The sequence below is a fragment of the Ammodytes marinus genome, assembly GCF_949987685.1.
Source record: "Ammodytes marinus genome assembly, chromosome: 12".
Lineage (NCBI taxonomy): Eukaryota > Metazoa > Chordata > Actinopteri > Uranoscopiformes > Ammodytidae > Ammodytes > Ammodytes marinus.
Genome location: NC_137216.1, coordinates 3,447,013 through 3,474,096, shown reverse-complemented (window position 1 = coordinate 3,474,096; position 27,084 = coordinate 3,447,013). Strand labels below are relative to the sequence as shown.

Genomic DNA, 27,084 nt, shown 5'->3' with positions numbered 1-27,084 from the left:
CTCACCTGATAGAAACAGGTGGCAGGATAACAGTGCGGGGCCGGGCTGTAAGGACAAGCTCTCCTCTGACTGCCTCCATCATCAGGTTCCTTAGTGTGTTCAGCAGAACATCGTCACTCACTGCAGCGGGCACATGTGGCGCGTTCTGTTTTTGAGGCTTGTCTCCCCAAAGTCCTGCAGTCCCATCCATGTCCACAGTGTGGGGCTGTTGTCTTTGTGGTGCAGGGTGAAGAGGCGTAGGGCAGGGAGAGGAAGGGCGGGAGGATGGAGAGGGGGAGTAGTGAGAGAGAATGGTTTCTTCAAGCCGGTAGGTAACAGGCCTGGATGCCAAAGTAGCCAGAGACTGGGCAAAGGCTTGATCATCAAGTATGCTCCTAAATACAAGACAATGCAAAGTAACAAACAACAACAGAGACAAGGTAAAACCACAAACAGAGTAAAGGTAGCCCCACAACAAGTTGATACAAAAAATTGCTGAAACCACAAAAACATTGAATTATTGACACAAAGTAAAAGCAAGTTAAATGCATTTCAGATAACTCAAAAGCCCTAGAACCATTTCAGAATAATTTAATAGATAAAACAAAACAATAAATGAAACCACACACATATACACTCACCGGCCACTTCATTAGGTACAGCGGTTCATTTTCTTGTTAACACATACAACTAATCAGCCAATCACATGGCAGAAACTCAATGCATTTAGGCATGTAGACCTGGACGGGACAACTTATTGAGGTTGAAACCGAGCAACAGAATGGGGAAGAAAGGGGGTTTAAGTGACTTTGAACATGGCAATGTTGAGGGTGCCAGGAGGGCTGTTCTGAGAATTTCAGAAACTGCTGGGATTTTCACTCTAAACCATCTCTAGGGTTTACAGAGAATGGTCCGAAAAAATAAAAAATACCAAGTGAGCGGCATTTGTGTGGACATAAAATTCCTTGTTGATGTCAGAGGTCAGAGGAAGATGGGCAGACTGGTTCGAGATGATCAAAACGCAACGGTAACTCAAATAACCACTCGTTACAACCAGGGTATGCAGAATACCATCTCTGAATGCAAAACACGACCAACTTTGAAGCAGATGGGCTACACTGTAGCCCATCTGCTACAGCAACAGTAGACCCCACCGGGTGCCACTCCTGTCAGCTAAAAACAGGAAACTGAGGCTACAATTCTCACAGGATCACCAATATTGGACAATAGAAGATTGAAAAATAATGCCTGGTCTAATGAGTCTCGATTTCAGTTGCGACATTCAGATGGCAGGTTCAGAATTTGGCGTAAACAACATGAAAGAATGGATTCATCCTGCTGTGCACCATCAACCATGCCACATTCAAAGTCACTTTAACCCCCTTTCTTCCCCATTCTGATGCTCGGTTTGACTTCAGTACATTGTCTTGACCACGTCTAAATGCCTAAATGCATTAAATTGCTGCCATGTGATTGGCTGATTAGCTTTTTGTTTTTATAAGCCATCAAACAGGTGTACCTAATAAAGTGGCCGGTGAGTGTACTCAATTCCTTCCAAGATGCTTTTAGTTTATTTGTAAAATCCAAAACCTTATCCTAAGATTCCACTCATGGAACAATGATGTTAACCCCTGTGCATATGTCAGCATGGATGTCTGAATGGAATGCGTGTGGTAAGTGCCATATTACCTGAGCAGGGAGCTGAGTATGTGTGTGGTGATGTCTCTCACAGCATCATGTGTCTGTGAAGACAGCCCGGTAGGGGGGGAAGTGTTGTCAGGTTGCTGGGCCTTGACTGGCTGGAAGCATCTTCAGGAACACAGCACAGACGCAAAATGGTTGATGAATGAGATCAGGCGGATGCTCAACTTTTTGCATAAATCTTTTACAGGTTTTTGCATTAACATATGTATTAAAGATATTCTTGTAAAAAAAAAAGTAACGCATCAAAGTTCAGTCCGTCTTTGTGTGTGAACTGTGAAAGAATCCTCACCTATAGCGCTCATTGAACAAGTCGGGGAAGTGTGTGAGGTACTCTAGAATCCCATGGGAGTGTGCTGTGACTCCCACATGCAACAAAGCAGGTTTGGGGCGTTGAGGGCGCAAACATACTCTTACAGTCTGTCTCTGTGCCCGCCGCTCAGCCCTGGTCATCTTGGTACCTATAGTGCCCACTGTCTCACCACTACCACTGTTACTGGCAAGGATTGGAGGAAGAGTCTGGAGTGGAGACACAAAGGAAACAGTCAAAAGGAATGTCTGTAAATTCATTTGATACACAAGACATGTTACGGATAGCATGTGAAGACCACCTTGTATTTCGTGAGTGGTAGCCCTTTTCTCACTGGAGCAGCTACAAGTTCCTGCAACAAGACAGAGGGTTACTGGGCTGAAGAAGACAGTGCAGCATAACAGTCAATATATGACTCTGCTGTTGAAGAAGAACCTTATCCATCAAAGTTCCATAGCTTTCTGGAAGATTTTTGTCCGTGATGGTGAATTCATCTTGTTGTCTCTTTTTCTCTTCCTCCAAAAGCCGCAAAGCATCATGGTACTGAGTCAGCGCTGCTCCCTGAATAAACTGATGAGGAAAGAAGACTTCATCTTAAACAATAGTCTGCTATACAAGGGACAAAAAAAGATTCTGTGAATATTAGATTGAACTTCACTCGACTAAAACGATAATCCTCACATCTCTTAATGCAGCTATGAATTCATACTAGTACTGCTGTCTGTGGTACCTGACATATGACATCTAGCTGATAAATAGAGGGGTAGTCAGTAGAAGTGAAGGTGAGGACACAAAGGACACTCTCCCCTGGACACAGACAACCTCGCTCCGGTTGGATCTGCACATCCTGGCAAAACGCAAAACACACAAACGGAAACCTGGTAAGCAGGGATATTACACTTTTCAAATTCAGAGAGGAGGCTCTGCTAGTTCCTTCCTGAAAATGTTGAAATCTACAATAATTTGTTAAACATTGTTCACATGCAACACCTTCCTGTACCTGCTGGAGCAAGTCCCATGTATAGTGGACAGTGTCCTTGTAGGACAAATTGTTCAGGAAGAAGATTCTTGAAGATCGTGAGCACACAGGGATGTCACCTAGAAAGACACTGTCCACGGACAGGAATGCCACCTACACACACATAAGGAAAGACATGAGTGCAAAGAGCCTTAGGTGGTCACCTACACAAAGGCTTATGAGGAGCAGACTGCTGCTATTCGCTGGAATAAACTCAAATGAAGTAGGATTTGAAAAGAGAAGAAAACCTGGTCTCACCTGTCCTGGAAAGGGCATCCTCTGGACACAAGGTTCAGTTGCCTTAATATCACTGCAACTGAATGGGTTTGAGGATATCGGTGAAGGGGAATTGATCCCACATCCCTCAAACTTTACAAGCGTGGAGTCTCCATCATGGACATGGATAGGAACATCAAACTGATGAAACACAAGAAAGAGATTAGACATTTGAACATTGACTCATTGAATTGTGTATCTTATGATAACTATTTATATTGTTGTTTAGAAGCATCAGTTTTTGATTCAGGTGGCATCCTAAATTGTTATGAGCTTTAACACAATGCTTCAAGAAAACATGTGCCATGGAGAGAAACTTATGCTGCCAATAATAAATCAAAGTTGTATAGAGTGTTTGTGTGTACAGTGGTAAGGCCTGGAACACACATCCTGCGTCTACCTCTGGAGCGCGTCTGCGTCTGTTACTGCTGCGTCTCTCACGCTGTTGTCGGCCACACATGCAACGTCACTTCTGCAGCGCTGCTTCTAAAAGCCCTGTCTTTCTACATAGAATGTTCCTCTGATAATTCCCATTAATATGAAGCCTGTTATGATACATATGATTAACATTGAGTTTCGACAGTAATCCGTGCTTCATTGCCTTTTTTGTTTGTGTCTCTCCACATTTGCGCTTGTGGGAAGTTTTATTTTTAAAGAGACACAGGAAATGTTGAAACTGCAGTGAATGCTGCTGTTATGAAGTCAATATGTCTGTCAATAGAGTATTTTCAAAGTATTAAGTTAAAGAGAGAGAAAAAGCGTCTCGCTGGAAAAAATAGGCCACCCTCCTGAGGTGAAGTGGTCGGACAGGGCGTCAGAGGTTGGATGTGTTGCTGCTCTAGTGTGTTAACTTGATTGCTGAAGAAAAGGCAGACGTGCAGCAGACACAGGCTGTGTGTCCCGGGCCTAAGAGTGCAGCAGCAGCTAAGCCGAGTATGGCTGGATGCTTACGTGGTACATCTTAGCCTCCAACGGAGCAAAGATCCATTCTATCATGGTGGTATTCCCAGGCAGAACCTCTCCCTCTGGATTGAGGCAGCACAGCACTGGATGGTTGAAGTTGTCTTCCTGTAGCTGTGACAACACGGCATTGTCCACCTCATAACGGACTGGCACCGCTCCACGATTGTGCAGTACATAAACCTGCAGTACAGACAAAGATATTAGAGGTAGACTGATTCATTAGGCATATTACTGGCATTTTGCGATGATAGGCATCGCCTGATATCTGCACTCACAAGTTATATTTAAAAAATAAACAAAATATTTTGTTCGTGTGGCTTTAATCAAGATGTAAGTTACATTTTGTCTCTCATTTGTTATTATTATTGAGTAATTGCATTTTATTTGAACCCATATCAGAGGACCACTAAAGATATACAAACGCCAAGTGACCAAGGTTTTTTCACAGAGTATTCTAGAATACAAATGTATTCTGGAAGATCAGTATGGACTTTGGAAAATATCTCAGTAGATACGTATCTCCAATACCGTATATAACATTTTATTTTCGTGCGAGAAAACTAGGCAAGGCAAGGCAAGGCAATTTTATTTATAAAGCACATTTCAGGCACAGGGCCACTCAAGGTGCTTCACAGGGTTAAAATCAAATAAAGAATACAAATACAAAAAAAAAAAAAATTTAAAACATGGATAAAAATACAACATTTAAATAAAAGAATTAAAACATTTTACCAAAAAAAATTACAGGTTAAAAGGGAAACAAGAACGTTTTGAGATCCGATTTAAAAGAGCTGAGAGTCTCAGCGGACCTCAGACTCCCTGGCAGTCCGTTCCAGACATTGGGCGCATAAACGCTGAATGCCGCCTCTCCTTGTTTAGTCCTAGCTCTGGGGACTTTTAAAAGACCTGTCCCAGACGACCTAAGGGCTCTGGGCGGCTCATAACGTATCAGCAGATCAGTAATGTATTTTGGCCCTAAACCATTTAAGGCTTTGTAGACCATCATCAATATTTTAAAATCAATTCTTTGAGTGACAGGAAGCCAGTGTAAAGACCTAAGAACTGGGGTAATGTGATCTACTTTTTTGGTCCTAGTGAGGACTCGAGCAGCAGCGTTCTGAATTAGCTGAAGCTGTCTGATTGATTTTTTAGGAAGGCCTGCAAAGACACTATTACAGTAGTCAAGTCTACTAAAAATAAATGCATGGACAAGTTTTTCTAAGTCCTGCTGAGATATTAGCCCTTTAATTCTCGATATATTCTCGAAAACTAAAGGATTTCTAAGTTGAGATTGTATTGGCGTACAGTATATATGCTTATTATACAGTATGTTTGGGTTTCTGATGCAAATCAGTGTTGCAAGCTAGATATCATGAGAAACATGAATATGAGTTGCTACATGAAGTATCAATTAAAGTGCAATAGATTCTAGCTCACTGTGAACAGGCCACTCTTTTTGTTAGAGAACGTAGACACACACCTGCCTCGGAGGAGTATAGTCTCCGATAGTTACAGAAGTGAAGACGTGTCGCTTGGAGGGGTTGTGTAGATATGGTCTGTCACTCTCCACTGTCAGCCCCTGAAAGTTCAGCTGCAAACAAAACCACAACTAAATCACATCAAGTACCAAAAACATCAAATATCTAACAAAACCACCATACATAGTTGTTTCTCAAGCCCTACACAATACTCCAACAGGATTGCTGAAGTGAAAGAACTGTGAATCATAGCATAGGATTTTGATTCTAACAGTATAGTCCAGCAAATCTTGTTTTTGTGTTGTTAGACTTGAATTCATATTAGCCTTGTGTAAGCACATGGAGTTCTGCCTCACCAAGATCTCTCTGCCATAAGACAGTTTGAACACGACAGGGAACCGATCCGCCCCAGCGAAGTTGTGGCTGTGAAGGACAAATTTGAGATTATTTTTGGAATCACGTTATCCGAGTAATCTGATGTCTAGAAGAGCTGTGTTCTGCTATGCAATACATGAGTGTGAATTTCCCTTCAGGGTCAAAATGAAACTCTCATCCTTACCAATAATAGCAAATTCTCCACCTTATCATTGTGTGCTCTCTTACCTGTGGCTAAAGTGTACAGCCTTCTGTCGGCCCGGGAGCAGTGTTCCAGATCTGGGAGAAATGCTGAACACATGGTTGTCCTGAACCTGCCAGTGAGATAAAGGGAAATAGTTGTTGCTGTGTGTGTGTCCGCATCTTTTAAAAGTTCATTTAAAAGGTTTCATTTTGAAATATCAGAATCTCACTCAAGTTGTTATTACCTATATCTAAAATTCCCTCATGTTTTGAGATAAATAAAAAGACAGGCCCTACCTTCATCTGGTAGAGCTCAGTGCTGCTAAACTCTCCTGTCTCGGCCCAATACTCCAACTCTATCTGCTGGTCCTCTGGGAATAAGAATGCCCTGAATATTGGAAAGAAGACAAAGAGTCAGCAGACCACAGATTTCACACAGATCAGTAGGAAAAAAACGTGTCAATACCAAGCTATGCTACACATACGACGGACTGTTAATAATGAACTGTATGCATAAAGTTAGCAATTGTTTAAAAATATGAATAGAGTGTGAAATGCCAGGTGGATTGATGTTTGCAACTTTGCATACCAGTCTACAGGGATGGAGCCAGGGTTGTGAATCATCAACACAAACGTGGACGGCTCTGAATTCAGGGGAGCGGCGCTGAAGTTGAAATCCAACATGGTTTTAGTGAAGACGGAAGGAGTAGAGCTCAGACTAGAAACAGGGAGAGAAAACAAGGTCATACACATACACCACACCATGTAAATAAAGCTTGTGTATTCAAACAATATAAATCATGATAATTAGAAAAAACATACATGATCATTTGAATATAGTAAATGAGTATGTGTCTGCCTTTAACCTGTGCCTGGTTGGGGTTGTATAAGTGAGTTCTGGAGGGGCAGGTTTGGAGAGCAGGTACTTGTTGAAGCTGTCCAATGAGAAGAGTTTCCACAGACGCACCTTGCTGATTCTGCCCGCGCTGCCACCACCGCACACATCAATCACCTTCAGGGTGGGAAACACTCCTTTGGCCCGCACTTCACACACTGCCTGGGGAGGGGACCACTCACACCCTGGGCCCAGAGAGAGGCAGATATAGATTGTAAAAATATGTTCAAATATACACTCACCGGGCCAGTGTATTAGGTACACCTGTTCAATTGCTTGTATAAACAAATAGCTAATTAGCCAATCACATGGCAGCAACTCAATGCATTTAGGCATCAGAAGGTGGATATATACATTTAAAATAAGTATTTTTATCAATTGAAAATTTAAATTATGCTTTTCATACTGAAAATAAATTTAAATCAAACTAAAATGTATACCTACCACACCATAATTCAATTTGTCTGTCTCTCTACTATGTCTTTGGGCAAATATAGGCTATATAATGGCATTTATTTGGTGAATCTATTGGTTGTGCATTCTTGAATACAACTTGATTACGGTCCGCGGTGTGTGTGTGTGTGTGTGTGTGTGTGTTTGTACGCACAAACACGTCCTAGGGACTGTTCACTTGTGCCAGGAAGCCGGCGTTATGTTGATGTCTGATCACACACACCTCTGAAAACTGCAGACGTTTGTGTCCTCGCGGGCTCTGAACAGAGCGGACAATGTTTCTCCTCCTGTTGCTCCCGACATCAACTGTCACCCGCGGCAGTTGATTTTATATACTATCAATGCCCCCGACACAGACGTGACCGTTAGCAGATTAAAACACGGCACGGGCTAACGTGCTGCTATGTTTGGCTGCGCGCAGCTACTGATCCTGGGTCATATATATATATATATATAGGTATGTAGTGATTGTAGATACACATACATACCTGTGTGTGTGTGTGTGTGTGTGTGTGTGTGTGTGTGTGTGTGTGTGTGTGTGTGTGTGTGTGTGTGTGTGTGTGTGTGTGTGTGTGTGTGTGTGCATGTGTGTTTCTTCTTATGTACCACTGGCATTCAGTGTCTGGTAGCTGATGATCCACTGGTACTCGGCTCGTCTTTGTGGTCTGATAGCAGATCGCAGCAGCATTGTGGACTGTGAGGCGATGGTTCCCTTCTCAGAGTCCAGCTCAAGGGCTGATAGGGTCAACCAGAATATATTTAGTCTGCAACACAGGCTCAACTAGGACTCACACGTTTTAGTACACCAACAGGCCAGACTGGCTCTATAGTAGGGACTCCTCATTTACCATACTAAACAATGAACATGCTAAAAATGAAATACTATGTAACAGATCCCTGATGAATACAATGCACATAGGAAAAAGACAACAAAACAAAAGTCACAATAGGGAATACCACATGGCACAGTCCCTGGGTCGTGGATAGGTTCCTCATCCATAATTCTCTGCTGTACAGAGAGACAAAAAGAGACAGGACAGGAGCTGTTGTTGACAAGAGGAACCTCAATCGACCGATAGCTTCCAACCAGAGTGTCCCCCACATCTAGAACTGCCTTCTCCGCCTTGGGAGAACACAAACATGCACTTACAAGGTGAGGTCTTTCAAATGGATGCATATGCACACGGGTTAAATCAAACAACCACAATGGCAGTCCCACCTCTATGAAGCCAGTGGAGCCCATTCCCACCACTTTAAGGTCAAGTTGTGACTTGCTACATCCAGGTGTCTGGGTCGGCCAAAAGGTCAGAACGGCTTTGACTGTGTATGTTTTCTCTGCCATTGGGCTGAAGGACCATATCTGGGCCTGTAATATCAAACAGTCAATGGATCAATCGGTTGCACAGTCCCTGCTTGCATAATTGTACGCATGATTTTTTTTTTCAGTCTCTCACCAAGTGCTCATTGGGTTTTAGTTCACCAGCATCTGGTTGAACAGAGATAAGCTCCTGGTCCAGCTCTGGAATGCTCCACTGGAAACTATGATAATGGAAAACCACAGAAAGACAGCTGTAGACAGGAGTGATGACTTTGGGATAAGTCCAGAGCACAAACAATAAACAGTCAAATGTCAGATATAGAGCACTGTTATGAAAACCATTATGTAAACCAACCATAGAGGCAAGCCACTGAGGTTCCTGATATAGTGTGAGCGCTGTGTGTGTGCGCCCACCGCTGTTGGCTGGAAGTATAAACTGCCTTCCCCTTCCATAGACACACACAGCTGTTCCACAGCACTGTAAACGGTCACTTCCTAAAGGACACAGAGACAGAGGCACTGATTGAAAAAATCACTGTGTGAACAGTGAAGAGAATCCTACTGATGTTGTATATAGTACCATTATGTGATTGGCTGCATTGAGCTGAAGGCGTAAACTGGACCCCTGTTTGGGACTGTCCTCTGAGGGAGTTGTTCTGAGGGTGAGGATTTGGTGATTCCCAGGCTGGACCAAACCACAGCTGGGCACTACAGACACCGATTCTGACATAGTTGGATTTGAAGTGTGGTCCAGACAGAAAGTGAGGGGCAGGTCTCCACAATTCTGGAGGAGCACTGTCCGACAGGATAGAACACTAAGGCCTGGAAACATCTAAAGAGAACAAGGTATCACAGTGACCAAAGTATTAGCTTTAGAGATTTGTTTTGTATGGGATATTATGCTTAACTAAAGTACCATCTTTTTTTTGTTGCTGTTCCATGAGAGTGACCGAGCTATAGATACATGATAGACAAAAGACATATACATACAAAGGTAGGAGGTAAAGATATAGTGTAACATTCTTCATATTTCTCTCTTCTCATGTCTCACCACTTGAGGGGGCTTGAGGGAACAGCATGGAATGAAATGCTCTTTGCCAGGCTGAAAGGAGTGGCCTATGACTCTGACAGTCACGCACCAGGGAGGACACAGTAGCTGCTCCTCTGTTTGATGGCTGTCCTGCAGCAAATCCAAATGAGAGCGGCCGTTGAAACAAAACATGTATACCGTACATAAAAAATAAAGACACAACAGCTCGGTGTGGTGGAACTACCTTATAGTAAGCAAAGCACTCGAGCTGCGCTTGGTGCAGAGTATTGAGCTGCTTGGGGTCATAGGTCACTCTGAATGAGGTGGACTTCAGTGGCACCAGGTCACATGACCAGGGAGAGACAGAGAACGGAGAGTCTCGGGCAGCAGTCCACACCAGGCTGGAGCACAGAATCACATCTTATACAACAAAATATAGATTTTTTTTTTAACACATATGGTGCCATAATGAGAAGCCACAATCCATTGTAAGAGGGAGTACCTGAGTTTCCCCCTGGTGTGGTTGGTGATGGACACAGACTGACAGGAAGTGGATGAAGTAATCAAAGAGGGGGACACTTTGTGGTTAAACATTAGCTCACTGGGCACCACAGATACATGTGGACACGAGGAGGAAGAAGTGGAAGAGAGGGGATCTATCCCCCCCAAGCAGGACTGGTAATACTCCTCCATGGGAGTTCTCGACGCAACAGCAGCACTGTCTGGTTTCTGGTGGCACATAGGGAAGATAACACAGATAAATAGTCAGACAGACAATAATAAACATGATGCAATTAGGGTTGCAAAATTCCGGGAATTTTCAAAGTTGAAAACTTTCCATGGGAATTAACGGGAATTTGGGGAATTACTCAATTTAAAGCAGCCCAAATGCACTAAATTCTCCTAACTATGTTATTTCAGTCCTGGCAAACGTTCTAGACAGTAAAAAGCAGTTTTTTCAACTAAGTTTTAATATATTTCTGAACATTTAATTTCAAATCAGATTTTTTTTAAAGTTTATTGAGACACCCAACTTGATATCATATATAGATTCTTACTGGGCCAGGTTTACAGAGGCTTAAACTGTGATTTTAAATATAGTTTGGGAAAATATATTTTAGCATAATCTTGACTAAAACAACCAGATTTAATGCAAGTACACTTGGCAAATTGCACATAGCACACATCCTACTGCAGGGGTACTGAGGCCACGCCCCCTACATGCACTGTGCATTCCTCCATCACATGGGGGGGCATTTGACTTTATTTATTGAATGGGTGGGGTCAGACAGATGAGTCAGACAATAATATTAATAATAATAATATTTTACTCAACACTCATCTTTTTGTTGTTCAGAGAAATTATTGATTGTTCATAAAATAATCAAAACTTGATAAAGTTCTTCTTACAAATAAATCTGTTCAAATGTAATGTAATGTTTTTTAATTGTATTAGTTTGCATGGATGTCTGTCTGCCTATGACCAAACATAGTGTTTAAAGATCTCCTATTATACTACTTTTCTGGTCTTAATTTCTTGTTAAAAACTGCTACAGAGCAACCTGACACGAATCACATCACAAAAAAACATGTAGATTTTCGGGAAACTCTTCCTCTCATCTGAGCGCGCACAGCAGTCTCTCTCCACACTCAGCTTTGTGCTTCTCCGCCCCCTCCCCCCCTCCTGCAAATCCCACTCCGTTGTGATTGGTTACCTTCCTTCCGGAACACTTTCACCAGCGTGCGGGCAGAATTGAGAGCAGGAAGGTGGGGGCATGGCCGGAGCTTGCCTGAGCAGCAGGTTGCAGCATTACCATACATGGAAACATCCGCTTTTCGTGACGACAAGAATATCAGGAAATTCTGAACCGATTTGAACACATGATTTCTCGACCGGCTGCCCTAGTGTTTAGTGCTCTGCACAGCCACCCCAGACGGTCAGCAGGGAATACGTCTAAATGCATGTACGTCATTATTTGATACGCTAGTATGGTTAAACATGACTATAAATCATTATAACAACGTTTATAGGTCATAAAAGTCATAGGTCATAAAAGTCAAAAAGTATCATAGGTCCTCTTTAAATGTTTAGATTTATGAATTTTGAATATTCCCAAAATTCCCGAGCGAAAGTTCCAGTGGTCCGGAAATGTATCGGAAACTTTCCACCCCTTTGCAACCCTATATGCAATGTACTATGGTGATTGGTGATATATTTGGTTTTTCAGTGATTTGAAGTTTTCTCCAATATATTTACACAGACTCCATCTGTCATTGTCACTTTACCTCCTCCAGGGGGCAGAGCGATCCCTCATGGTCCGAGTGTACACCATGATCTTGCGGAGTGTCTGGCAGGTTCTGTCTGCGGTACCAGTCTAGCTTGTACAAAACCAAGTGTTCAGGTTTCAGTATGGCTGGCTGCTGGCGCTCCGAGTGACAAGTACCAATCAGGTCTAGGAACATGGGGTCCTGTAGGAGAGATTAGGTAGGTGAACAAGATGAATAGCCATGATAGTATTTGTGTGTGGGCTGTCAGTGTATATGCATCTGCAATATTGTCTCCTACCCGGTGCAGTATGAGACATGCCACTCTCCTGTGATGTGCAATAGGCTGTGAGGGCCTGTAAAGTGCCTTGAGTGTGGTTTTGCTATGTGGGTGTACAGTGCCGCTCGCTGGCTGAATGCTGAACACACTGTGCCCACTACAGTCAAGGTCCCATTGGTAGAAAGCCTCGACGGGAGAAGTGTTAACCAGCTGCACTGTCTGTACGAAGGCTCTTCCTTCTTCAACACAGCCAAAGTCCACCACAGTGGAGGACAAGGAAACTTTGGGACCTAGTGACAAAACGAAAAAAGAAATTCATACACATGTATTGCATTCTAGATTACTCTCTTGACTGAAAGGAGTAGTCAGCGATTGTGGAATCACTTTTTGTCAAAATGAGTGAATATCTCCTCACGATACACTATCTGTCTGTACTGGGTGTTAATACACAGACTAGGCTCTGTAAACGGCTATGCCCTCGCAATACTTTTGCATTTCCTTGCAATATGTTTTGAGTTCACCTTGAAATATACAAATCTTGCCGTGACACTAGGGGGGGCTCCATAGTCATCTGCATGCAAGTAGATGCCTCTCCATATGCTTTTTGAAGCACGGGTTACTTTTAATCAACCTAATATATTAAGGGAAGCTTATTCCAGTTGGATATGGCTCTAATAACTTTTTTTGTTAATGAGCAATAAGCATACAGTGCTGCTTGAAAGTATGTGAACCCCTTGAGCATTTTGGAATTATATTCAGTTTAACCATTAATCATTAATTTTTATTAATACCAGTATTTTTTATATGAAATAACAGATGTTTGTTTATCAATTCAACATTTTTCTTTTCTGGAAATCGATTGTTAAAACAGATAAAACAAATTATTTGCAAACTATTGTATGTGCAAAAGTGTGTGAACCCTGAGCTGCATTGCTTAAATCGAGCAGGTAAACGCAATCAGGTGGGCCAAATTGAGTGATGAAATAGACCAATGTAATAAGAGATCTTTAGGGAATAAATTGGGCGGCACTAGATAAAACAGAGATAAAACCAGGTCAGTTTAGGCCCATCAAAGTGAACCCACAGGTCAGACATGCTAAAAGGGAAAACAATCTCAGAGGATCTCAGGAATAGAGTTGTGATGTTGCACATTTGTCTGGGGACAGCTATAAATACATTTCAAAAAAAGTTTGAGCTCCATCGGTCCACCGTGAGGCAAATTATCTACAAATGGAGAGCTTTAAGAGTGACTGAACATCTGCCTAGAAGTGGACTTCCTTCAGAAATATCCACAAGCGCCACAAGAAAAGTGATTTTTCTGGTAAAGGCCAACCCAAACATTACATCTGGAGATTTGCAGACCATTTGCCACCACTATTCTTCACTTGGGAGAAGGTTCTTTTGGTGGTAGGCAGAGTTGCTTTTTTGCCCAAACATGGTGGTTTTGTATATGATCAAACAGATACATTTTGGACTAATCTGTACACAAAATAGACTTCCAGAAGACTTCAGGTATCTCCAGGTGCTCTCTGGCAAAGTTGTGACAAGCAGTTGTGTCCTTTTTTGAGAGCAGAGGCTTCTTCAGCAACCCTCCCATCAGTCAACCATGTTGACTGTGTGTTGAATTGATAAACAGACATCTGCTATTTCATATAAAAAATACTGTTATTGATCAAAATTAATTAGTAATGGTTAAAATAAATAATATTCCAAAAGGCTCAAGGGGTTCACATACTTTCAAGCAGCACTGTATGTGCCTGTCACCTACCTACACAGTCTCCAATGAGTTTGAGTTGAGTTTCACTGAGCGCCCCACTACATTTTAGAGATAAGTACTCCACAGAGACAGTGTCCACCACGATAGGAGTATAGGTGACTGTAGTCTGTAGCGATCCCCCAGGCGCCACCTTACCCCAGGACACATCACAGCTAAACTCTGACCCTAACAAGGGCCCACCAATAGACTGTTGTTGAAGAGAGAAGGACGCAGTAACCTAGAGGAAAGGGGCGAAAATAGACATGAGAGAAAAGACCATTGAGAGTACACATTTGCATTTGTGTATCTCTTTTGTGCTACTCACAGGGGAGGGGTTAAAAATTTCAAACTGTTTCTGCAAATGTTGTCCGATTGCCACGGAGCCAAAGGTCAGCACTGGACCACATTGCTCTGTTTCATCCTCGGTGACTGGATTTCTCAGCTGAAGACATGGGTACTTGGCTGAAAAGGAACGTAGAGGCAAAAGAAGAGGCAAGTGAGAAACTATTGGTTCCCATTTACCTCTCGTCTCACAGTATTCTACAAATATATAAATCCCAATGTAATATGGTTAATCTATAATGCAGAGAAATATGAGCGGTATATGAAATATGAAGTTGTGATTAAAACAGATATAGAAAATTCATGTAACTATCCAGCAATGAAGTGGAGAGCAGGTTGTAATCGTATTCTTTGAATTGGGCCCCTGATATGACAGTGATTGTTTTGGTAATGATCGTAGTGGAGAGTGGGGTAAAGTGAGACACTTTTTACATTTGCTCCCCTCTATAAAATGATAATGATTGATTTACCAGTCAAATTTACACATTTCCCATTAATTCAGGAGCAATGGAAATTGACTGAATTCATTCAGGACGAAGGGCTGCTTATGTTTTTATGCACTGCATATCTGGAACAAAGTCTCAGAAAACTTGAGGTCTGCTGCAAGTCTCAGCTCTTTTAAAGCAAATCTGTAGACTTTTCTGTTTCAGTTTTAACCTGAAGTTTTTTTTTAAATTTGTATAAATGTTTTCAATTTCTAGTGTCTAATCTAGTATTGTATGCCCCTGTAAAGCACTTTGAATGGCCTTGTGTCTGAAGTGTGCTATAGAAATAAACTGGCCTTGCTTTGCCTATGTTGTCAAAGTTGGTAAGCTTAATTGGAAATCTTTCTAAAGCATCATCCACAGTACAGTAGTCACTATTTGTCTGGTGTGTCTCATATGCTAATAACAGTACCTAGTCCCTGCAGGAGCACAGTGCAGCAGCTCTGTGCCTCGTCCACGTCCTCTCCAAACCTGCAGTTGGCCTGTTGCTGGTACACCAGCGCCTCTTGTGGTCGGAAGACGACAGTGATGTGACACTCCTGGCCTGGCTTCAACATGCCTTGCTCAGGGCTCAGCTGGTACGGTGCCGCACACTCCCACTGGAAGCTAGTATGGAGTTTACTGTGGGAAAACGAGGATGCAGAAAACATTTTGTGAAGACACAGAAAAAGGAGAGAGGGGATTGACAACAAGAGTGATGTAAAGTTAAATGGGAATGAGTAAAAGGTTCAGTATCTCCTTACTGCAAAGCACCAACACACAGGAACACAAACACACAAACACATGTATTATGCAGCCTTCTTCTTACCTGCATTAGACTGAAACATATGTACCTGACATTTCTGAGCAGGAAGGTGGTATTTGAGGACTGTTGCACAGCGCAGAGTGGCAGCAGCAGAGAGTCAGGCACCTCCAGGGCATGACAGGGGATGGTGGCACGGACGGATATTTGGAAGCTGCCCTCTTTACTTTGAAACTCAATGCTGTCTTCATACTCACACTGTTACCAAGCAGTAGGACACACACACACACACACACACACACACACACGCACGCACCACGCACACACACACACACACACACACACACACACACACACACACACGCACCACACACACACACACACAAACACACACACACACACACACGCACCACGCACGCACGCACACACACACACACACACAGATAGAGGACATGAAACAAGAGAAAAATATCAAGTCACAACTCTTTTGTATAGAAATAATAAAATTGCATCTGCTTAAAACCATATACAGTAAGCTTATTGTAATAATAATAATAATAATAATAATAATAATAATAATAATAATAATAATAATAATAATAATAATAATAAAAGTTATTTGTAAAGCACTTTCCATTGTAAAAACAATCCCAAACTGCTAAAATAGATGTTTCCGCCAGTTATTGTGGCGCTACTACATTTTTTGTTAACACAACTTTTTCTGTAAGAAAGCTTGAGATTCATAAAAAACAATTATTGGTTAGAATTTTTGGTTGAGTTTTTTGTGTTGTTCCCATCTCTCTCACACAACCTAATTATTTAGACTATTTTTAACAATAAGACTGCAAACGTATTTGCCATTTCAGCCCACGTTTTGAAGTCCTGGGGGCACAACTCTTTCAAAATACTTCTACTAAACAATTCAAATCTTTGTACGTTTGTGATATGTTACCCTTTGGAGTGGTCTGAAGGTGATTGGCAATGAGAAAGAAGTCCCTGGGCTGACAAAAATGATCTTGGGAATTGAGGTGGTGAAAAACTTGGACACTGGAGGCCTGTGAGGGAACAAAATCAGGATATGACAGTGTGTGGATGCTCATCCAATAATGTATATTGCACAATTACCCATTAACTTGTGAGTGCGATTGCATGAATACTTGAGCTATCGTGTGTGTGTGTGTGTGTGTGTGTGTGTGTGTGTGTGTGTGTGTGTGTGTGTGTGTGTGTGTGTGTGTGTGTGTGTGTGTGTTTGTGTATGCATATGCCTGTCCATTTGTGCCTTTCAGACCTGACGTGCAGCTTCTGCAGCTTGCTAAAAGTATTCTTCAACACTAATGTCTTGGTGGACTCCCCCCCCAGTTCCCAGTCATCCCAGACAAGCTCCGGCATGGTTTCCACTCCGGAGAAGCAGCTTCTTTGGCTGGACGCTCGTTGGTGCTTCCGACTCCGTTGCCTCTGCTGAACCCCTGGATCCTACCAGGTGACCAATTGAAGTTGAGTTGTTTTGATGTGTTTTGGAAAGAAGATGCAGGTAAATTACCTTTCAAGAACTGCTACTGGATACGATACCCTTAAAGGCCTACTTCACCGGTTTGAATATGAAGGTGTATTGAATTCTGAGATCCTATGTAGTATAAATGTGCGAAAAAAATTGAAATCGGTTTATCCTAGCCTGAGAAAAGGCAGAAAGAGTGTTTTTTTTAACCCTATATTTCTCTTTCTCGTGACATCACAGAAAGAGAAATATAGGGTTAAAAAAAAACGTACTTTGTAAATATTACTGTGATGTCTTTTACTGTGACATCACAGTAATATTTACAAAGTACGTTTTTTTTAACCCTATATTTCTCTTTCTGTGATGTCACGAGAAAAAGAAATATAGGGTTAAAAAAACACTCTTTCTGCCTTTTCTCAGGCTAGGATGAACCGATTTTAATTTTTTTCGCACATTTATACTACATAGGATCTCAGAATTCAATACACCTTCATATTCAAACCGGTGAAGTAGGCCTTTAAGACTTTAAGCATAGACCATTTTTGGTTTTCTTGTGAGAGATCAGAGTTAATTTGAGCAATACTGAGAGCTATATCAGAAAGCCAACGATCGCTACAAGCAACAAGTTGTGTAATTTGCCTGCATTGTGCAAACAAAATATTGTGGGATAGACCAGTAAAGATAAGCAGTAATAAATCAACTGGCCCAAACAACTGATGATTGACATCTGTGTATTTTTTACATCAGTGTGAATATTATGTCAGTGCAGTGTCTACCACTAGACGCTATTTCTGTGTTAAGTCATACAAAATAGACTTATTTTACATGATAAATGACAAAGCAGGCATCAAAAAACTTGGCAATAATTATTCCAAGTTGTATGTCTTTGGTTACTTTGATATTCTTTCCAGGGGTGAAGTGCTCCCATGTCGCTTCCGAACCCAATGGGGCAGAACTCCGCGCCTCGGCTAACATGCAGCTGTCAAAAGAGACGAGGTATTTAGACATTACTGAATATATAAATAATATACTTGTTGTTTTGAAGTGTCTGTCATGGCGTTTGTCATGGCTTTTGCCGTGACAGTATTACAGTTGTAGTCTCATTCAAAGAGCTATTTAAAATATGCTAAAGTTAAGACCAGATTTATAGAGTGTTGTAACTTACTTGATGAATATCAAGTGTGCTACTGGCTAATACGGGGTGCAGATAGCTGACAGCTAAACAGGCTAACGTTATTTATAAACTACACGCGGCTGGTCGAAAAACATAAAAACGTGTCCTTACCTTATTTTAATAGTAAAACAATTAGGCAAACTACTGCTATTTATTCCATTTGAGGAATAAAAACAACAGGAACCCGGATGGGTTTGAGAAGTTTGTCAGCCACTACGTTTCCCTGGCAACAAGCATTTGTTTGTATCACCCATGGTATCACCCTTTCTTAGGTCCATGGTAAGTACGGCAACTGAGGAGGGTCTTTTGAGATTTGCGAATTGGTAGTATAAATAAAATACATGTAGCCTAGGCCTACATTTATTACGTACGAGGTTTTAAATTGTGAAAGGCAATATAATTTACTCACTGATTCAGTGACACTACCCAAGCAATCGCCTTCAAACCAGAAAGTAATTAACACCACATTAAAACAAACTGAACTATCCCTTGAATTGTACATTTCATTGTCATTCACTCAGTCTGCATTTATTGACACACATGAATTCAACTTTATTTTTCAAAAAAGAAAAATGTACACTGAAACCACTGTTGATTTTAAAACGAAATATATTAAAATATATAACATTAAATTATATTGACAACATAACAGTGTACAAAATACAGGGTAAATGCCATATTAACACAATATCAAATACCATACAGAACGTGCAGTCGGCCTACATTTCTTTTTGTGTGTGTGTGTGTGTGTGTGTCTGGCATAAACTAAATATAACATGCACTTCCAAATAGATTACACGAAACAAAGAGTTGAATATTGTACAACAAAAAGTCAGGCCCATGCAGTTCTTCAGTAGTCAGAGAAGCGTTTTCACACCACACCTAATGTCCTACAAATGGGGTGAATACTATTCATCCATATTTGTAACGTCTTCTTGAAAACGTGAACCGTTTTGAAAAGTGATGGAATATTACTCCAGTATTTGTAACAGACAGGGGTGCACTGATAACAAAGTAACACTCACTCTTTACAACCTGAGTCAAGTTAATGTGTCGGTTTCCTCTACCACTACCTTCCAGGAAAGTGATATAAACCCCCCCTGCATACAGTTTAAGTACACATACATTCATAGATAAAATAGTTTATTGCAGATCAGCACAGGAGCACATGGTTTCTGTTCGTTTGCACTGCTTATATCGTGCACAAAAATGCCCCTAATAACTCTGCATTATGTGTTGATTCTGAGGTCATAACTCTGGATTACTGACCATTAAAACCATTACATGTCCAGGTAGGATGGCCTTATCTTGGTTTGATGGCATTCATTTTCATATCTAGCCAGCCCATTGTTCAGATGGACATATACCCTATCATTTGCCAGCTCCAGATAACGTATTATGACACTATGGGCTGGGCTGTGAAAAATGAATGATCCTCTTCATGCCACAACATCTGTGCGACCGCTTGCATCGCGGTATTGTCTTTTTAAAGAGTAATAAACATATAAAGGTGTATAATAAAAAAGCATGCTACAATTTATATCTATGGGAAAACCCCGCTCCTTGTTCTTGGGCCTCCCTCGTCCAGCTCCTCCTCCGAGTAAGAGCTGTAGTTGACTGTTGTTGCTGCAGCAGTGTGCCTCATGAAGCCTACAGGGCCTAAAGAACTGGCTGGACCCAACACCTCTATCTCCTCTTTGTCCTCCTCCTCCTCTCCATCTATCTCCTCCTCTTCGTCCTCTAGTCCTGAGCTGTGTGAGTCACTCTGAGCTTTGCCGCTGTGTATGTCCATCCCAGCTCTTTCTGTGGCATTCGTGGCCTTTGCTTGTTCCTTGGCTTTGCGACTTCTCTTCCACTTCATGCGTCTGTTCTGGAACCAGATCTTAACCTGGTGAAAAAACAACAGGAGTCATGACTGTTCCCACCAGATAGATATATGATGTTATAAATGTTGGACTAACATTTGGTGAAGAAGTTCATGCCCATCTTACATATATGGTTTAACTAAAGTAGTGAGCAATTATTTTTATTAATTAAAACTATTAGAAGAGTGTATTGGATGACAAATGTGTTTCTTTCCTATCTTGGCTGGTAAAACTCATTATATTAATGTGCACTCCTATCCATGCCCCATATAGCATACCTTTAGCAGACCATGCAGATAAACAGTGTGCCAATATTGGATGTGAGGAATGATCTCACTGGTATGTAATGTACTAAAAAAGTCATCACAATTATGCTAAGTAAGGAGAAAATACTCACAATAATTGTACAATCACTCAATACTTCAAGATATCAAATAGCCTCTGACTTTCTCACCTGTGTCTCAGTGAGCATGAGAGACGTGGCCACTTCATAGCGTTTGGGCCTGGACAGGTACTTGTTGAGTTTAAACTGGTTTTCTAGTTCCAGCAGCTGCTGGCTGGTGAAAGCTGTTCTGGGCCTCCGACACTTCCCCAACAAGCCTGCCTGTCCCGGGCCTGAGATGGGGATAACAGAGAGAAATATATGAATGAATGAATATATATATATATATATATATATATATATATATATATATATATATATATATATATATTGTGTTTTAATATATATATATATATATTGTGTTTAAATCTTCCAGTTATCTTCCAGTTTTTAAATCTTCCAGTTTTGTTTCCATTTCACATGTTCTGATCCAGTAAATCTTCCTGCCTGTGTGCAGGGGCCTATATCTTGTTTAGTCTCTGTCCGTCAACTTTTATCTCCTTGATGTGAGGTCGTGGTGAGAGGATATTGCTTTGGAGGGGTAATAAACCATTGCAGAGGGCCATTACCTAAATGAATATGTCGTAAATGTTATCAATTGATTAAGTGGTAGGTCTATCTCAGGTGTTACCTTTACCGTAAATGTTGTGCCTTATTTTTATGAGCCACATTGTCCTTAAGCATCTCAAAGTCAAGGTCCTTCCAAAACCAACAGCAACACACAGGTGTTAGGTGGCATTACAACCATAAACATTAATTGGCTGTTTGCTTACCCATTCTGGAAAGAGGAACAAAAACACAATTTTAAATGAAATATATTTTATTAAAAATGAAACAAATGTAGGCTATGAACCAATCATGTCCCTAGACTAGATTTATTAGGTTTGTGCATAGGTTGACCCATAAGGGTGCAATTCAACTTTGTATGTTTATAAATAGAGAAGTAACAATAAAATGATTAACAAGAAGATGGTTTAACAAAAAGCAATGTAAAAGAAACGTTAGATAATAGCCTATGTTGTTATATATTTAGGATTATTCAAATATAGTATCCTGTTTGTATAAAGCCTATTCCCCTGTTCGATTATTTTAAATTTTTAAGTGGGCTATTGTAAAATAAGAATTTGTAGAGGTCATAAAAACCAATTGTTTAATATAGGCTAGTACATTTGTATGATCATATTATGACCTTTAAATTAGCCCTTATAATTGTAATGGGATTAATTTAATTCTGACATACAAATTTAGATGTGAATTTACATTAGCCTACTTATTTTTTATCATCTTAAAAGTTAAAGGAATTAGGACAAATAAAGTTTATAGCCTGATCGCTCACCTCCATATTCTCCCACTCTGGGCATCATTATCCCGGCTCTAATCCAGGACTCCAGCGGGTGCGCCGCAGCCATAGTGGCCGCCTTTAGGTGCTCGTGGTACGGATGGACCAGCTGCGTGAAGCCGGGGTATAGGAAGGCGGGGTGCTGGCCTGCGAGGGCCGCCAGAGGATACATAGATCCCGGGTGCATTCCGAGGAGACCTCCTTGGTGCAGGGCAGTGAATCCGGTCTGGGAAAAGTTGAAGGGCTGGAATTTGGATAGGACTCCCGGCGGGGCAGGAGGTGAGTTTGTTGGGTTTGGATGCGGGGAGGGCGTCTCTGAGCCGCGGGTTGACAGCGGACTGCTGCCGGGGCTCCTGCTGCAGTACAATCCCGGGGACGCACCATGCTCATGGTCAGTCCTATGCTCCACGTCGTGCGCCAGAAGTGCGTCAATGCGAAAGTTTTTAGATTTCTCCATGGCGGTGATCATTCTGTCCCTCTCCAATTAACAGCTCCTGTTCAAGTGTTTACCCTAGGCCTATATTTAATTTCTTAACTTCAATTTAAATGTGCCACTAAATTCTGAACACAGTGCGTATAAACTCCTACAGTTATCAGAACATGTAACATTGGTGCTCCTCTCTCCTCAATAAACTTCCTCTGTCTGACCTACTCCACTTCTGCCCTGTTCGTAAAAGCCACTTCACTCACTCCGACTGTGAGCAGTAAAATCACTCGCACCCAATGGCGTTATAAAGTTTGCTCCGTTGTGATTGGCCAGAGCCCTGCAGCCCACAGGCTGTATGCTCTGTCTTCTCAAGGGTTAATTACGGACATCCAGTGCTGTGTAGCTGCGTATGTGTTTAACCCTCCTGTTTTGTTCTTTTCGTAATTGAACAATTTCAAAGTTTTCTCTGTGAAACATGTAGTTAATTTAATTTGATTGTCATGAAGTTCCACGACTTTGTTCACACAGGGCCTCTGAATTAAATAATTTTTTTTATATTTTTAATTTCCAGCAGCCCACAGCCAATTAGGGTCTACTGAAGACCATTGTGTATAACAAACTGACTGAAACACTCCTGAAGAAGGTCAAACGGGGCTGAAACATTTAAATTATGGCAAGAGCTCAGAATGGTGGGTGTCCTTTCTTGTTGGATGTGCGAATACTCCTGTCAAAATACAGTTTTTCATTAAACTTTCTGTGTTTAATTTAACTTGTGCACACCCATGGTGTTCCTGGCCCATTCATACTTCCTCTCCCAGACCGCCCACATTCATATGTGTACAAACACACACGCACACACAGGCACACAAACACACTCCAAACACACTCAACCACACACACACACACACACACACACACACACACACACACACACACACACCTGTGTATAGCTGAGCGTCCTCTGACCAAGCCTACCCTGTGGTGAACATAATCATGGCCCTGTGGTCCCGAGGGTAAAGGCTAATTGCTGGGTCTTCCAGTTCAAATGCAGTGCCAAACTATAGGGGTCAAATGTGCCTTAGCTACTTGAGCATGCATTCAATTATAAGGAACACCATTCCCCGTTCCTGTGATGGTCTAAATAAGTAAATGTTATGATCAATCTGTATCAATCTATCTAAATACACTCACCGGCCACTTTATTAGGTACACCTTGCTAGTACTGGATTGGACCTCCTTTTGCCTTCCGAACTGTCTTAATTCTTTGTGGCATACTTTCAACATGGTGTTGGAAACATTCCTCAGGGGTTTTTGTCCATATTAACATGATAGCATCACACACTTGCTGCAGATATGGCGGCTGCACATCCATGATGTGAATCTCTGGTTCCACCACATCCCAAAGGGGCTCTATTGGGTTGAGATCTGGTGACTGTGCAGGCCATTGGAGTACAGTCAACTCATTGTCATGTTCAAGAAAGCAGTTTGAGATGATTTGAGCTTTGTGACATGGTGCATTATCATGTTGGAAGTACACTGTGGTCGTAAAGGAATGGACATGGTCAGCAACAATACTCAGGTAGGCTGTGGCGTTTAAACAATGCTCAATTGGTACTAAGGGACCCAAAGTGTGTCATTACACCACCACCACCAGCCTGAACCATGGACAAGGCAGGATCCATGCTTTCATGTTGTGTACGCCTAATTCTGACCCTACCATCTGTATGTCACATCTCAATATCTACATGCTAAAAACAAGAAGCAAGCTGCAGAAGAACTATCAGCTGCAATGGTCAATATTTCAAATTGGTTAGCAAACTCCTGTCTGCATCTAAATGTTGAAAACAATGTATGTATGTTCCTTTCAAAATCTGCAAACAGCGATCCAGACCCAGACGTGACAGTAGAAGGGAGAAGACTCTCAGTGGTCCAAGAAATCAAGTACCTTGGAATAATGATAGATTCTAAACTCACTTTCAAAACACAAGTTAAAAAAGTCCTAAACAAAATCAAATTCAACTTATCAAATTTCAGACACATCAGGAATAATTTAACTACAGAGGCCTCAAGGTTGTACCTTCATGCTATGATTTTCTCACATATTAATTACTGTCTTACCAGCTGGTCACAGGCAGGACGGAACACTTTACGCTCAGTTGAAACACGTTTTAAACAGGCCTTGAATACGCTAGATAAAAAATCAAATTCATATCACCATTGTAAAATCTTGATAAAATATGATTTGTTAAACTGGGAAAACATGATTAAGTTGGCAGACATTCTACTTGTATATAAAATCTTTCATGGTATGGCTCCCCCTCCGCTAAAGGAATTTGTTAAACAAAATATAAACTCTTCCACCAGAGCATCCACAAGAGGGGATTGTAAAATACCATATAGAAAAAGTTATTTTGGGCAGTCAGCCTTTTCCTATCGAGCAGCACATACTTGGAATACCATACCCACAGAACTAAGGAACATTACATCACTCAAATCCTTCTCAAAATCTATAAAAAACTGGTTACTGACAAATCAAATATGCATCCATAATCATCTGGGATAGTGTGTTTGTATTTGTGTTTACTAATTGTTTGTGTCTGAGTTATGAACCGTCCAGAGCCCTTAGGTTGTCTGGGACAGGTCTACTTACAGTCCCTAGAGTTAGGACTAAACGAGGAGAAGCAGCTTTTAGTTTTTATGCACCAACAATCTGGAACAAACTCCCAGAGAACTTGAGGTCTGCTGCAACTCTCAGTTCTTTTAAATCGAGTCTGAAGACTTTTTTGTTTCCTTTTTAACTTGCAATTTTCATTTTATTTGCTTCTTTTATTAAATCGAGTTTTAATTTTAATTTTATTTTTATTTGCTTCTTTTATTCGCTTTTAAATGTTTTATAATGTGTTTTATGTATTCTAATCTTGCCCCTGTAAAGCACTTTGAGTGGCCTTGTGTCTGAATTGTGCTATATAAATAAACTTGCCTTGCCTTGCCTTGCCTTGCCTTGCCTTTTGTGCTCCTTGTCTGTATACCCTTGTTTGTGCTTATGTGTTTTGTCTGCATTCATGCCACTTGTATGCTCCTTGTCTGTGTTTCTTGTCTTTCTTTAAATACTTATGTGTTTTAATCGTGCTATATGTTCATGCACTTCTATCTGTTTCTGTATGCTTCATGTTTTTCACACATCACCAACCTGTTATGTGCTGGAGAAATCATTGTGTCGTTTTGTTTGTCTGTGCTTGTGTCATTTTGTTTTTGTGCTCATGTGTTGTATTTTTGTATTTTTCTTCTTTTAATGTTTCTTTTTTTCTTTCTACCTACAGAGACTACAGGTGAAAATGAGCCTGCATGGCTAAATCTGGCACATTTACATGTTGAACTTTGGTGCTCATGTCTATTAATGTGCGCTGTCCCCTTTAAATAAAGAAATAAAAAATAAAATAAAAAAATAAAGACTCACCACACCAGGCAAGACTTTTCCAATCTTCTTTTGTCCAATTTTGGGGAGCCTGTTCGAATTGTAGCCTCAGTTTCATGTTCTTAGCTGACAGGAGTGGCACAAAACATGCTTACCACAGCACCATGAGGTCCTCTCTTTCAGGGCCATGGGGAAATGAGAGGGGCTTGAAAACATATCTCACATGACCAAAAATGTTTTCCGTTGCCTAGATACAGGGGGTGGCTCACATTACCCGATGCCTCAGATTCCCCCGTTCTCCCCTAATAAATATAAATGTGTATACTTTCTAAATATAGCTTTACTAAGATCATTAAACCCTTACAGCTATTAAGGTAACTTTTGTAAAGCTCACTAGCATTAAATCTCTCCAAAACGCCATCAAATGGTTGTCTGTGATTTACTCTTAGTGACTTAAGAGTCCTCTCGAGGACTCCTAGCTTTTCATAGATTTACGCTAAAATGCTTTGTGAATTACACTTATCTTAAAAAAGTTAGGAGTCCTAAAATTAGGAGTGAAACGCCCCTTATTTTTGAGAGTTACTCCTAAATCAGCACGTTAGGACCTACTCTTAGCCTTAAAATGTTTTGTGAATACGGCCCCAGGTCTACATGCCTAAATGCTGCCATGTGATTGGCTGATTAGTTATATGTGTTAACAATAAATTGAACCGGTGTACCTAGTTAAGTGAATCATATGATTTATATGAATCATTTGTGTAACTTTTGTATCTTTCTTTTTTATATTATTTCTATCTTTAAGTTTTTCTGCTGTCTGTCTGTCTGTCTGTCTGTCTGTCTGTCTGTCTGTCTGTCTGTCTGTCTGTCTGTCTGTCTGTCAGTTTGACCTCCAGTTGAATCCCTGTCTCAGGTGTGGTTGGGGCATATGTTTCTCACATATCTTGAGCACACACACATTTACAAGCATGTGAGACAAACACACACACACACACACACACACACACACACACACACACACACACTTGGAAATGACAGTTAATTACTGTAATCAGACTTTAGAGGGATGATGAAATGCATCATTTTATAACAAGCCTAACTCTTCATTACATTTTATTGCCTGCTAAGGTTGACAGAAACC

General features: G+C 41.1%; 2 protein-coding genes across 2 annotated transcripts; both read right to left on the bottom strand.

Annotated features, from left to right (window-relative positions):
* Position 1: 1 nt before the first annotated feature.
* Positions 2–18,319, bottom strand: cfap65 (cilia and flagella associated protein 65; the record flags this gene model as incomplete). Its single annotated transcript, XM_080037948.1, has 31 exons — positions 2–374; positions 1,669–1,788; positions 1,973–2,199; positions 2,721–2,837; positions 2,991–3,122; positions 3,267–3,425; positions 4,236–4,427; positions 5,728–5,838; positions 6,082–6,148; positions 6,329–6,414; positions 6,581–6,671; positions 6,873–7,001; positions 7,150–7,363; positions 8,238–8,366; positions 8,589–8,754; positions 8,851–8,997; positions 9,086–9,170; positions 9,305–9,444; positions 9,530–9,781; positions 10,001–10,129; positions 10,224–10,380; positions 10,482–10,708; positions 12,266–12,448; positions 12,546–12,814; positions 14,293–14,518; positions 14,606–14,742; positions 15,520–15,728; positions 15,941–16,107; positions 16,802–16,904; positions 17,138–17,304; positions 18,239–18,319. 31 exons carry the CDS (start codon positions 18,317–18,319, stop codon positions 2–4), a joined length of 4,992 nt encoding a protein of 1,663 aa, XP_079894074.1.
* A 1,742-nt stretch (positions 18,320–20,061) lies between these two features.
* Positions 20,062–22,573, bottom strand: LOC307258299 (uncharacterized protein; the record flags this gene model as incomplete). Its single annotated transcript, XM_080037799.1, has 3 exons — positions 20,062–20,406; positions 20,838–20,998; positions 22,102–22,573. 3 exons carry the CDS (start codon positions 22,571–22,573, stop codon positions 20,062–20,064), a joined length of 978 nt encoding a protein of 325 aa, XP_079893925.1.
* Between the last annotated feature and the right edge of the window lie 4,511 nt (positions 22,574–27,084).